The 14,542-nt window shown below is 43.3% G+C and overlaps 1 protein-coding gene across 21 annotated transcripts in view; it reads left to right on the forward strand.

The window, feature by feature from the left end:
• NCOA2 (nuclear receptor coactivator 2) overlaps positions 1-14,542 on the forward strand; it is a 304,156-nt gene that overhangs the window by 249,175 nt on the left and 40,439 nt on the right. For 17 of the 21 annotated variants that reach the window (XM_082721154.1, XM_082721168.1, XM_082721159.1 and 14 more), the window contains 5 exons: positions 229-417; positions 3,915-4,016; positions 4,306-4,449; positions 8,758-8,905; positions 10,631-11,900. In XM_082721154.1, the coding sequence (XP_082577280.1) occupies positions 229-417; positions 3,915-4,016; positions 4,306-4,449; positions 8,758-8,905; positions 10,631-11,900 (1,853 nt within the window). The remainder of the gene's footprint in view (positions 1-228; positions 418-3,914; positions 4,017-4,305; positions 4,450-8,757; positions 8,906-10,630; positions 11,901-14,542) is intronic. The other 4 variants (XM_082721167.1, XM_082721157.1, XM_082721166.1 and 1 more) reach the window with 1 other exon arrangement.

Genomic DNA, 14,542 nt, shown 5'->3' on the forward strand with positions numbered 1-14,542 from the left:
ACAACAGAGTAAGGAAAATCCAAAAATGAAGAGCAGTGTCCTAATAATAGTCATCCAAGGCCTGACCTTGAAGGAAGGAGTCAGGGTGAAGAGTAAGAGGGTTAAAAGTTATTTTGGAAATCCCAAGCATTTTTCCCAGCTTGTTTAACATCAGCATCATTTCGATAATTTGGCAGCAGCAAGCCTGGTGTTGGTTTGTAATTGTTGGATTGCTTTTACCTCCCTCAGTGAATGGGGGATCCTGGTCTGGTGAACTTCCTAGGCGGAACAGCCATACCTTCAATTGTCGGATGCTGGTAAAACCTCTACCTGATTCGGAAGAGGAAGGTCATGATAACCAGGAAGCACACCAGAAATATGAAACTATGCAGTGCTTTGCTGTCTCTCAACCAAAGTCCATCAAAGAAGAAGGAGAAGGTAGGACAAAATCTGCAGGCTGTCTTACATGTCTGTGTGTTTATCCCTGTGCTGCTTTTTTCATACTTAATTATCTAAAATGAGTGGCCACACAAAGAAGAATTTAGAAATGGTTTCTCCATTCTCTTTAACCTACTTAATTCTTGTGATAAAGTCATCTTTTTTAAAGATTTTTATGTATTTGTCAGAGAGAGTGCACGCAAGCACAGGCAAGGGGGCAGGGGCAGGCAGAAGTAAAAAGCAGACTCCCCGCTGAGCTGGGAGCCCGACATGGGAGTTGATCCCAGGACCATGGGGTCATGACCTGAGCTGAAGCCAGACGCCCAACTGACTGAGCCACCCAAGTATCCCTTAAGTTCGATTTTTTAAGTCTTTAGAACAGTACTATTCAGTAGAATGTTCTGCAGTCATGGCAGTATTGTGTATCTTCTGTGCCCAGTGCAGGCCCCACTAGCTACACGTGCCTACTGAGCACTTGCAATTTCAATAATGCCACTGGGGGACTGAATTTTGTATTTTATTAAGTTTACATTTACCTAGCCACTAGTGGCAGCCCTACTAGAGAAGCTCTGGTAATAGTTAAGCTTCCCGGGGATCCGAGGCTCCTCTGGATTGTCTACTGCAAGCAGTGAGCCACAGACCTAGAAAAATGCGCAAGTACAAACAGTATTTTTCATATACTTTCTGGGGGTTCATGGATTCCATACAATTGATCCATGGATGCAGGGTCCAGAATGCAGTGTACTAGAATGATCCATAAGAGAGAATAGAGATGGGAGTGACTGAGGGAGAGGATTTTAAGCTCTCAAGTTCTTAGTCTCTTCCCCTTAAAGGACGTGGCTATAGCATCCACCCGGATGCCCTCCAAGCAAGCCATACTGTGCCGCTGAGTGTCCCTCTCTCCTCTGAGGCTTTGAAAGAGAGAAGGTGCGGAGGGGCATTCGGGGGTGAAAACCTAACGGGCTTTATCATCAGACACGCCTGCTCCTCATTCAGCCGCTTCCCAACTCTGGCTTTGGGCCAGTCTTTTGACCTCTTTGAGCATCAGTTTGCTCTCTTCTCTCATCAAATGAGGTCAACAATGCTAGTATCAGAGTAAGGATTAAATGAATACGCCTGAACCATGATCAGCATTAAATAGTCCAGAACGTCCCCAACTTCCGATGGTTTGACTTAACTGTTCTTTGACATTAGGACTGTGCAAAAGCCATACACAGTCAGTAGAAACTATACTTCAAATTTTATAATTCAACTCTTTGCCTGGGCTAGCGATATGCCTACAGTCCTCTCTCAGGATGCTGGGCAGCGACAGCGAGCCACAGCAGAAGCCACACTTCCGAGGGTTATGCACCCATTGTGTCATTCGCCTTCAGTGTAGTATCTGGTAAATTACATGAGTGGTCAGCACTTCATGAAAACACAGGCTTTGTGTGAGATGATGTTGCCCAACTGTAGACTAGTGTGTCTGAGCACATTTAAGATGGCCATGGCTAAGTTACGATGTTTGGTAGGTTAGATGTAGTAAATGCATTTTCACCTTACAGTATTTTCATCTAAAAATAGGTTTGTCAAGGGGGACACGTGGGTGGCTCATCCAGGTGAACGTCTGACTCTTGGTTTCAGCTCAGGTCGTGATCTCAGGGTCTTGGGCTCAAGCCCCACGTCAGGCTCCACACTCAGCAGCGAGTCTGCTTGTCTCTTCCTCCCTCTGCCCCATCCCTACTTTTGCACTCTCCCTCTCTTTCTCTCTCTCTCGCTCGCTCTCTCAAATAAGTAAATCTTTAAAAAGAATAATAAAAATAGGTTTATCAGGATGTAACCCCATTGTAAGTTGAGGAAGATCTGTAGTTCATTCTTTTTTTTTTAAGAATGTGAAAGTAATTTGTAATTTAAATTTTATTGAAAAGTAATGGAGCTCTCATAGATGACATAATTTTTTCAAAATTAAGTTTTTACGTAAGTATGCAATGTTGAGGGATATTTTTTTCTTTTTATGCAACATACTAAGTGCTGCCAATTCACCCATCTAGGATGCCATTCCAAAGTGGAAAAAAAAGATATAGCTGATCTAATTTGTGGTTTTGTGCTGTATATTTAAACATTTTTGTACATTTAAAGTCTGGTTCTCAGTGTTAACACAGTATGGCTGAGGAGGATTTCCGAGCCATAATGTGCTTGGGTTCGAATCCTGGCTTCACCAGCTTTGTACGGTGTTAGGCAACTTACTGAAACTCTGTGCTGTGGTTTCCTCCTGTCTTAAATGGGGAGAACGCCAGTACCTGCCTCATAGAGCTGGCACAAGGACGAAACAAACCGGGAGCCTCTAAAGCAGCTAAAAAAGATGTCTGCCTCGTAGTGTGTGCTCAGATGTTTAGCTTTTTATTATGTTGAGAACGAGGATTACATTTATATTTGGGATACCCACTATTCCTGGGTATATATATATTTTTTTTTTTAATTTTTATTTATTTATTTGGCAGGCAGAGATCACAAGCAGGCAGACAGGCAGGCAGAGAGAGAAGGAGGGGAAACAGGCTCCGTGCTGAGCAGAGAGCCCAATGCAGGGCTCAATCTCAGGACCCTGGGATCATGACCTGAGCCGAAGGCAGAGGCTTTAACCCACTGAGCCACCCAGGCACCCTTCCTGGGTATATTTAAAGAACTCCTTCCCCAGATTTCAAGACGAGCAATCATAAATCAAGGACATAAGATATGAAGACTTTTTTAACCTTTTTTTCCAGCATTTTGAAATTGAAAGAGCTACACAGTGTGCCCTGCATGTTACAAAGATAAATAAAACATTACCCTGTTCTCTAGAAGTGAACACAGATGAATAAAACAATGTCAGTGGGTAAGGAATGAAGGCTCAGCATGGCTCTATGAGAAGCCAGCCAGGGCCGAGATTTGACCAGTAACGCAGCCACTCTGGCGCATGCTGCACTTTCCAGGATTTGTTCTCCAAGACACCTCCAGCCTTGGAGGTTCTTGGTTTGAAAGCGCATATTGCCATTCTGGGGGCAGCCGCATCGTTGGGTAGAGGGGACGTCTAGTGTTCCGGTAGCGTAGTGAACCAAAAACTCAAAAAACAAATGCTTGACAGAGCAGAGTATGGGATTTGAGCTTTCATCATCTGTGTATTGATGTTGAAATGAGCTGCTTGTCGAGGTCCACCGCGCTCCCCCGCTGTCCCTGGGAAGGTGGCTGCAGATCATTGGAGCCCCTGTGGTGGGTGGACTTCGGCCACATGTGTCCCTGGCTTCAGTGGTCTCCCCCGACCTCCCCTAGCTCTTCGTGCACAGCACGCCCTTGTCCGTCCCCCAGCTCTTCCCACTCAGGCAGGGAGAGGGCGAAGCCGGGGGTGGGGGGGTGCAGGGTGCACAGTATTCTGTCGTCCCTCCCGCACTGATTGGCAAGGTCGCATTTTCATAAATACACTTGAGTTTGTGTGACGCGCTGGAAAGGCCTAATGTGGTAACTATGAATGTATGTGATTGAAGATTTGCAGTCCTGCTTGATTTGTGTGGCAAGAAGAGTTCCTATGAAGGAGAGACCAGTTCTTCCCTCATCAGAAAGTTTTACTACTCGCCAAGATCTCCAAGGTACATTTTCTCTCCAAAGCAATCATTTGAGAATATCGACCTATTCGTAAGGCAGGGGCTCTGTTCAGGAGATAACAAAGAAGCTGGGGATGGTGATGGGTGCCTGGGCAGAAGCCTCGAGGCGCCGCAGGAAGGAGAGGGAGGGACACTTCTTTTCACTGTCCGCCCTTTCGGTCCATGTACTTGTGCTGCCTATTCTAAAGAAGGACATTTTTCTCTTGTAAAATGCTAATCATTTCCAGACACAGTAGATGAGTGTGTAGGTGTAATGCTTGCTGTCGTTTCATAGGCAAGATCACTTCACTGGACACAAGCACCATGAGGGCAGCCATGAAACCAGGCTGGGAGGACCTGGTGAGAAGGTGCATTCAGAAGTTCCACGCGCAGCATGAAGGGGAGGCTGTGTCCTATGCTAAGAGGCATCATCATGAAGGTAAGCGTCCCCACGTGCCACTCCTCTTGGAGTTGACATTGCTGCATGACTGCTTCCTGCGGGAGCTTTCTCTGAAACCGTGAGCCTGAAGTTCACCTCAGGAAACTTGGATCTGTTGACTTTGTATGTTTAGATGTGGTTGCATCGTCTAGCCATCTAAATGTCGCCATCTAAAGGAAAATTTAAGAGGCGCCTGGGTGGCTCAGAGGGTTAAGCCTCTGCCTTCTGCTCAGGTCATGGTCTCAGGGTCCTGGGATCGAGCCCCACATCAGGCTCTCTGCTCAGTGGGAGCCTGCTTCCCCCTGTCTCTGTGTTTGCCTCGCTGCCTACTTGTGATCTCTCTCTCTGTGTCAAATAAATAAATAAAATCTTAAAAAAAAAAAAAAGAAAATTTAATAGAACCTATAAGACAGAAGAATGAGATAAATCAGAGATCATTTCATAAAAACAGAAGAAAGGGAAGGAAAGAGATCATTTTTTCTGATCCCAAGGCTTCTGTATATAAATATGACTATTTAATAAGGGGCCAGTTAATATCAAAAGAAATCTCTGAATCAAGGAAAATCTGTAAATAAGAATGAAGTGAAATTTGCAAGTTCAGCTGAATTCCTAGTAGAGGGGACAGTGAGACACTGGGCTCTCCTTCCAGATGATGACCCCTGAAGATGTTTCTAGAAGGCCCAAAAAATGAAGTCACTTGTCTTGAGGTCACAGGTCAGCTAGACTGACAGTTAATTAGCAAGATGGCTAGAACTAAACCCAGGATTTCGAAGTCCTACGCCAGTAATAATAGCAGCCCTCCTGGGCACGTGGTCTTTGTGCAGTTACCTTCCTTCCTTACACTGTCTTGTGGACCCTCAGCACAACTGTGAGGTAGGTGTTAGGACTCAGGCTGGAGATGGGGACCTAGAAGCAGGTGAAATGACTGGCTTGTCAGCACTGGAGCCTAACTTGCCATCCCTCTGCTGTGCAGTCCCTCTGCTCTGCTGCTCCTGGAGCTCTTCGTGCTCAATCACATTTCCTCAAGTGCCTTCTGGTTTCTTGTTCTATCTGTGAGAACGAAGAAAAACTGCCTTTCCCTGGCACTTATTCAGAACTAAGTGGGGGAAGGAGACACTTCTCCTGATCTTTCGGTCCTCTCGTGCACACTGCATGTCCTGGCAGGGGGCGCCTGGGTAGGAGGCCTGGATTACCAGGGAGGGGCTATGAGGCCTGGGACCAGTGGGGCCCAGCAGAGTGTGCCTGGTAACTCGGTTTGGCAGATTGTTACATTTTGGCAGAAAAAAAAGCCCTAACACCCCAATTGAAGACAGAGTTTTAGGTTGTCCTCTTCCATTTAATGTGCCTCTTTGACCTTAGCATTTTACAGTAGTGTTCATATGCTTACACTCTGTGCTTTAAGGTCACTTACAGAAAAGTACAAATCCTAGTAGATGACCTCTCTCCCCATCCCCTTATTTTTGTCTCATCTTATTCCTCTTTTTCATCTTATTTATCCTTCTTAGAAGTAAGTACATAATCCAGCAATTTGTGCCTTTCAGCATCTTTCTCTAAGTTGGAAGGAATGAAGAAGTAAAGATTCTATATTTGGCAGAAATCAGTATTTAACCTACCATTTCACTAGATTTGGTTTAAAATTTAAAAAATAGTAACAATGGGGGTGCCTGGGCAGCTCAGTTAGTTAAGCCTCTGACTCTTGTTTTTGGCTCAGGTCATGATCTCCAGAGTGATGAGATTGAGCCCCGAGCTCAGCTCCGTGCTCTGCTGGACGTGAAGCCTGCTTGAGATTCTCCCTCCCTCTCTTTCTTGCTCGCTCTCTCACTCCCTCAAATAAATCTTTCCAAAAAAATACTAACAACAGGGGGCACCTAGGCATCTCAGTTGATGAAGCATCTGACTCCAAGATCCTGATCTAAGGTTTGTGAGATCAAGGCCCAAGCTCAGCAAGGAGTCACTTCTCCCTCTCCCTCCGTTTCCCACCACTTGTGACCTCTGTCTCACTCAAATAAATAAATAAAAATTCTTTTAAAAATAATAAAATAAAAAACAGTAAGAATAAGAAATATGGGTAAGAAATCACCATGAGCAAACACATTCAGTGTCCTTGAGCCCTTAGTAGCAGTGTCCTACACTCAACTCTGTGGTAGGCTTAAACAGGCGGGACCCACTGAAGGGAAACTACAAAACATATGAAATACCCTGCATCCAAACGTATGAAGTAGGTAAGTTCGAAGGTAATCAATCACATTGAGTAAAAATCTACAAGTTTGTGTTTAAATGGAAGAGCTTCCAAAATGAATTCAGGTGCATGCTTAACTATGTCTAATTAAGTAGAGATGTTTGGTATAGACCAGATGGAAATAGAAAATCTTAAGGGATCACAGATGAAATTCCAAATATGTAAGTTTTTCAAAATAGGAATCCTATTATAAGTATTGTATTTATTCTGCCTTATAGTAACCTACTCACTGCAAAAAGCAAAATACACATACGCACAGTAATTCATTTCCAGGTCTGCCACTCCTGAGTAATTTCATGCAACACTTGATGGCAGAAATACCTAAGCACTGAATGTAACTGAAACTGCGGAGGGGGTTTCATTAGGGAAATTGCTCAAAGTGAACTTTTACCAAGAAAAACCCAAATCCATACTGTGTGTCAGTGACTCCCTCCCTCACTCCCTTGTGGCAATTTTGTAAAGTTCATGAATGTGCTCGATCTGGCTATTCGTGGTGCTAGCTCTTCAACTTACAGAATTTGTATAGAGGATTATGTGATAAAAACGTGGTAGTTTTCTTAAAATTGTTTAAACGGGTTACCAGATTATGTGTCTACTTTTTTTCTGAATCGAGATGTTCTTTTTTTTTTTTTTTTTAAAGATTTTATTTATTTATTTGACAGAGAGAGATCACAAGTAGACGGAGAGGCAGGAAGAGAGAGAGAGAGAGGGAAGCAGGCTCCCTGCTGAGCAGAGAGCCCGATGCGGGACTCGATCCCAGGACTCTGAGATCATGACCTGAGCCGAAGGCAGCGGCTTAACCCACTGAGCCACCCAGGCGCCCCCTATTTTTTTTTTTAAGTTTTTTTTTTAATAGGCAGTATTTAGTTGTTTTAAAAGATAAATCTGAAATTTTATTTTAAGAGACATTATTTTAACCTAGTTGATTTGTTGTATTTTCTTCTCTTGCCTTGAAAATGGAAACACCAGATTCTTTATTCAGAAATTAAACTAATTGTACTTTTATTGTTTCAGTTTTCTATTTAGCCTTTTTCTCTTCTGAAGAGACTTTTCTGACTGTTTATCTCTTACTTCCTGTAGTCCTGTCCAAGAAATAATACTCCTTACACACTGAGAAACAGAATGGGGGTAGTATTATGAGATGATGAAAAGTAATAACTTGAAGATGAATATTCAGAGAATATAATGTCATAAATTTTACTGTAATATTTTTATTAGTGTTTTTTTAAGGTTTTATTTATTTATTTATTTAAGATTTTATTTATTTATTTGACAGACAGAGATCCCAAGTAGGCAGAGAGGCAGGCAGACACAGAGGAGGAAGCAGGCTCCCCGCTAAGTAGAGAGCCCGATGTGGGGCTCGATCTCAGGACACTGGGATCATGACCTGAGCCAAAGGCAGAGGCTTTAACCCACTGAGCCACCCAGGCACCCCTATTTTTATTAGTTTAAAAAGAAAGGCAAATTGTAATCTTTAAAGATATTATGTTTATGCATTGTATTGTTTTTTGGTATTTTAAAACATTTAAAACAACATACCATTGCAAAGCTAGTTTTAAGCCAATAAATGGTTTGCACTCTTTTTTACCATGGTACTTAAGATTTATTTATTTATTAATTTATTTGACAGAGATCACAAGTAGGCAGAGAGGCAGGCAGAGAGAGGAAGGGAAGCAGGCCCCCGGCTGAGCAGAGAGCCCAATGTAGGACTCGATCCCAGGACCCTGAGATCGTGACCTGAGCCGAAGGCTGAGGCTTAATCCACTGAGCCACGCAGGCACCCGGTACTTAAGATTTTAAAAAGAACATAGTTCAAGGGTCCAAGCCGTATTTAAAAAAAAAAAAAAAAAAGTGCATTGAATTTATTAGTATTTTGAGTAAAAAAATAAATGTGCTTTTAAAATGTTAAAATGTTTCAGTATCATGAAATAGTATTTCCAACTCTTGTTAACATGCTAGTAGGAAAATATGAAAATGAAATTTATTACTATTAGTGTGTCTTCTCCCTTACTCTCTGTTTGTTTGTTTGTTTTTGTAAACATGAATTCTGTTTCCTTGCTTGCCCACAGTGCTGAGACAAGGATTGGCGTTCAGTCAAATCTACCGTTTTTCCTTGTCCGATGGCACTCTTGTTGCTGCACAAACGAAGAGCAAACTCATCCGTTCTCAGACTACTAATGAACCTCAGCTTGTAATATCATTACATATGCTTCACAGGTAATCCTTGTTCTAAGAAATCACTCTTTCCCTTCCCCAAATCAAGAGGAAATGTTTCCAAAGCAACAGATACCCCTAGAGCTTTTCAGCCTTGTTAGATATGTCTGTTCATTGGCCACACGCAGGTACAATATAAAATTAAGTTGCTATTAACTTCTGACTAAGAGACAACTTAGGATACCGGCAAAGGAGGGCTATCTCTTGAATTTGTGCCTTAATACTAGTGAATTTTAAAACCCCGCTGGAAGCACACAGGCTTCCGCTCACAGGGCTCCGACAGGAAGGCCTCCCCTAACAGGGAAGGGAAGTTGGGCCATCCCTCCAGTGGGGACACATGCAGTGAAGTAGGAAAGCCACTAGCAGGACTTCTGCTCCTGTGCGTGGAAATCTGAGACTTCCAAGTATATCTACTTAGAGGACTTGTTTTAGGGCTTTTTCCCCCTCGGGTTTAAGTTAACTTCTTGCCATTAGTCTTTCAATTGAAAGGTAATAAACATTTCCATTAAAAAATGACAGTACAGAAAATTGAATGTTGATTTTAAAATAAATGTCATAAACTACACTGTTTTAGAGCACAAATGTAGGGAAATGATTACATTTTGCCTTACATAAATATTTATGTATGTACGGTATAAAACTTTAGGAGGTACTACCAGAAGATACATAAAGTTGCTCTGGTGAAAGAGTCCCCTTTTATTACACTTCTCGATTGTATCCTTTCTTATTTGGGAATTAAAAAAATCAGGCAGCCCTGTTTGCCAACTGTTAATAAATCTGACCTCAAACTGAAACAATTTGAAAGTGATTACAGATGTGCCAGATTTCACCCCCCTAAGTGAAAGCTGATGTTTGATGATTTGTGAAACCTGTTTTGTTTGGATTTGTGAACACATGTGGTAACTCACAAGTGACTGCCAAGGCTGTAAATTAAAGCTCATAGGGCTTGGAAAATCATCTAGCCCAGAAAGGTTGCCTTGAGTCACCAGTAAGGGAGTGGATTGGAGTTGTCTGGGCGTTGGGGGGTAAGATCACAGAGCACAGTCACTCTAAAGTTTGGCCCTACATTGTCTGTGCTAGAGTCTCTTGCTTTGACCAGCAAGGGGCTTTGTTGGACAAGGTGATCTAATTCACAATACTTTCAATAATTTCACTGGTTCTAGTACTTGCGGAGTTCCTACTAGTTGAGGCGGGCCCCCCCAACCCCACCCACCAGTTTTGAAGTTTGCTATCCGTCTTGAGCCAAGTAGTATACCTCAGAGCTCTCTGGGCTTACAAATGTGTCTACTGTTAGGAATTGTGATTTGACAGATAACTGAAGACAGCTCTGCTTATTAGGGTCCTTCCTTGAAGATGGGACAAGCTCTCAGTTATCCATGTATATATAATATATATAATATACCATGTAATGAGAAAGATATTATGTAATTGGAACCCCTCTCATGTCTTGTCTGGTAACTACGATTTCAATCCAGTAGTAGTCACATTTAAAGACACCTCCTCTATAAAACCGCAGACATCTTAATGAGTTGACTGCAAAACATCCCTCTTGGTCCAGAATTATGCATGCTCAGTCTTGTCCATAATTGCAGATTGTTTCATCCAAGTATTATCTGTCCTGTAAATGTAGTCTGTTCTTTTAAAGAAAAGAGGCCATCTAATTTTTTTAAAAATTAATAACAACTTGCTAAATGCGTTTCCTTTTATATTTCTCTCCTCATCGTACAGAGAGCAGAATGTGTGTGTAATGAATCCGGATCTGACTGGACAAGCGATGGGGAAGCCATTGAATCCACTTAGCTCTAGCAGCCCTGCCCATCAGGCCATGTGCAGTGGGAACCCAGGTCAGGACATGACCCTCGGTAGCAATATAAATTTTCCCATCAATGGCCCAAAGGAACAAATGGGCATGCCCATGGGCAGGTTTGGCGGTTCCGGGGGAATGAACCATGTGTCAAGCATGCAAGCAACCACTCCTCAGGGTAGTAACTATGCACTCAAAATGAACAGTCCCTCACAGAGCAGCCCTGGCATGAATCCAGGACAGCCCAACTCCATGCTTTCGCCACGGCATCGCATGAGCCCCGGAGTGGCTGGCAGCCCTCGAATCCCACCCAGTCAGTTTTCCCCTGCAGGAAGCTTGCATTCCCCTGTGGGAGTTTGCAGCAGCACAGGAAATAGCCATAGCTACACCAACAGCTCCCTCAACGCACTTCAGGCCCTCAGCGAGGGGCACGGGGTCTCACTGGGGTCGTCGCTGGCTTCACCAGACCTAAAAATGGGCAATTTGCAAAACTCCCCCGTTAATATGAATCCTCCCCCACTCAGCAAGATGGGAAGCTTAGACTCCAAAGACTGTTTTGGACTTTATGGGGAGCCCTCTGAAGGTACACCTGGTCAAGCAGAGAGCAGCTGCCATCCCGGAGAGCAGAAGGAGACCAGCGATTCCAGCATGCCCCAGGCCGTGAGCGGTGAGAGAGCCGATGGACAGACTCGGCTGCATGACAGCAAGGGACAGACCAAACTCCTCCAGCTACTGACCACCAAATCTGACCAGATGGAGCCTTCGCCCTTATCCAGCTCCCTGTCGGACACAAACAAGGACTCCGCGGCGAGCCTGCCTGGCTCTGGCTCAACACACGGAACCTCGCTCAAGGAGAAGCATAAGATTTTGCACAGACTCTTGCAGGACAGCAGCTCCCCCGTGGACTTGGCCAAGCTAACAGCAGAAGCCACGGGCAAAGAGCTGAGCCAGGAGGCCAACAGCACAGCTCCTGGCTCAGAAGTGACTGTTAAACAAGAGCCCGTGAGCCCCAAGAAGAAAGAGAATGCACTACTTCGCTACCTGCTAGACAAAGATGATACTAAAGATATTGGTTTACCAGAAATAACCCCCAAACTTGAGCGACTGGACAGTAAGACAGATCCTGCCAGCAACACAAAATTAATAGCTATGAAAACTGAGAAGGAGGAGATGAGCTTTGAGCCCAGTGAGCAGGTAAGTTGGGTCCTGTGTTCTCTCAGGTGTGCCAATCCATACCCAACAAGGATTTTCACGGGAAGGCCACACAGGTGATGGGACAGAAATAAGCCTCCTCCTTTGCTGTTCCTACGTGGAGACAGTTTATTCTCATTGAAGCTCCCTGTCCAAGATACTCCTGTCTACCAACGAGTGACATCGCCATCAACCAGGGGTAGGCTGACTGACCTTTTTTTTTTCTCTTGTGAAGGGCCAGTAGTAAATATTTTAGGCTCTGTGGACTGTCCAGTCTCTGCCGCCGTGGTACGAAAAACAGCCATAGATCCTATGCGAACAAATGAGAGCTAATAAAACTTTACTGACAGACACTGATCTTAGGATTTGATACAGTTTTCATGGGTCACAAAATGCTCTTCTTTTGATTTTTTTTTTTTTATTATTAAAAAAATGAAAATCCATTCTTAGCTCAGGGCATAGGAAAACAGGCAGTGAGCAGGATTTAGCCCACAGAGCAGCTGTAGTTTGCTGCCCCTGTTAATAGAAGATGCCTGAATCAGAGATAATCACATCCTTGAAACTGGCTCTGTCAGGACAAACTTCATTGAATTATTTCCCATTTACCGTTCTCTCTCTTTAAGATCAGAGTTTCGTTTTCAAACCTAATGAGTATCATCACACCCTTCTTTCTTGTCAGCTGAACCTTCTGGTTAATGTTAAAGAATTCTTTTCTTTGCCTTTTTTTTTTTTTTTTTTTAAGAGTTCTTTCTGATGTAGTGGTTTGGCATAAGATGTTTCCTGGGGACTCAGTGTCGGGCTGGGTTAATGATCCAAGACTTCACCCTGCATCACCAGCTCGCTTTCTAATCCCTGGGAACAGCCTTGGACTTCAAATCTTTTAAGTCCTGATTGGTTAACAAGTGAAGAAGCCACATCGGCCTTTCTGCTTGAAATGGTTCGCTAATTTGTCTGGCAATTCGTTTTGCAAGTGGAGAGTTGTATGTGTCACTGTCTTGGGGGACTAGGTGTAGATGGGGAGAGAAGAGGGCAGCACTCCCTCGCTATGGTCTTGAACTCTGCTGAGTCAGCGGAGGCTGGCCTGGGGGCAGGGCTAGGATTGGAAGCCGGAATCAGGAAGGCTGAGGCCAAACACCCCTGCCCCTAGAGCTGGGCTCCCTCCACTACGGTTCTTAGTACTTAGCTTCCTTCATTTCTTTCACTTTGATGTCTTGGCAGCTGCTACATTCCTGTAAGACAGACATGATTTTTTAAACCTACGTGCCCTTCACCAGAGAAACATCCTAATTCTATAATCATCTTTGATCATTAACCCTGGAACGCAGACGTTAGTGGAGGGTTTGACAATACAGCTGTTCTTTAATGCCGTGAAATCGGTTAAGTGGGGGAAACTCAAGAGTTTCTTTCAGCAGAAAGTTAAGAGCAGTACCTTGGAGTAAGTGTAGGGTGAAGCTGTATTGATGACTGTCAGTGTTGAGGTTTACTAGGTTAGAATATACAGAGTGGGTGGCAGGTACAGATACTGTCCCCCAGATCTCCCTAACACATGCTAGAGGGCAAGAGGGTGACTCATGAGGGCCACCTTAGCTCACTGGCTAAGTGGCTGGCCCCTCCCTCCATACACAGAATTTATTTCATTCCCAGGCCTGAGGCCCGAGGGACTTAGAGGGTCAGGGAAGGGGGACACTGTTTGGCATGTCTATATTTAGTATGTGATGACGCTAACTTCAGACAAGAAACTGACACACACAGAAAAAGAATTTTTTTTTTTAAGACTTTGAGTCACTTGCCGTTTCTAATTGTTGTTTAGGAGAAACATTTTTCTAATCAAAATCATCTTACCTAGGGAACATGAGCACAAATCTGTTATTTTGGATGGACCAAAAAGCAGTGTACACACATACACATACAATTTTTTTTCTTAATGAAACCCAGTCCCTGGTCTCACCCTCCATTCACTCCCATTTAAAAATAAAACACCAAAAAATACTGCTTCAGAGCAAATTTAACATTGAAAACATTGCAACTTGAAAAGAAAAGTTACCACAGGAAGTATGCATTACCTAAATTTAGATCAAAGTCAGAATGACTTACTTTAAGGAAAAAACAGTGATTCTTTCGCCTCCTGCTCTCCTTCTCTATTCCCAAAACAGATTAATTGTATTTCCTTTTAACTGCTGTACCAGTTTGTTAAAGTTTTTCTTTCATTTCAGGGGAATGCGAGTTTTTTATTTAATGAGATAAACTGTTAGGGAGCCTGAATTATACACTCAACTGTCGTGTTATTTTGACTCAGAAAAGAGCCATTAACCGAGTGTGTGTTTAAGCTACCTATAACTTATTAAGGACAGGAAGTACTTCGATGGGGCTGTTATACCTAAAATAGTGTTCCTTACTGGGTAGAGTATTTAAACAACATTTGTTTCTACGGTGTTTCGTCACTAACAGGAAGCAGTGACTGAAAAATTTCCAATATGTTTACCGACTTTCAAGTTACATACTTACTTACCCAGCGGAGCATGTTGATAGTCTTAGGTTCTCTCTAATACTACTGGGCCAGTTCTAATGAAGGCCTAGAAATCTTCTAAAAGGAACATATTGTTATTTCGCTCCACTAGAAAGGCAAACCATATTTTAAATGGGCA

This window comes from Mustela nivalis, assembly GCF_964662115.1.
Source record: "Mustela nivalis genome assembly, chromosome: 2".
Classification (NCBI taxonomy): domain Eukaryota; kingdom Metazoa; phylum Chordata; class Mammalia; order Carnivora; family Mustelidae; genus Mustela; species Mustela nivalis.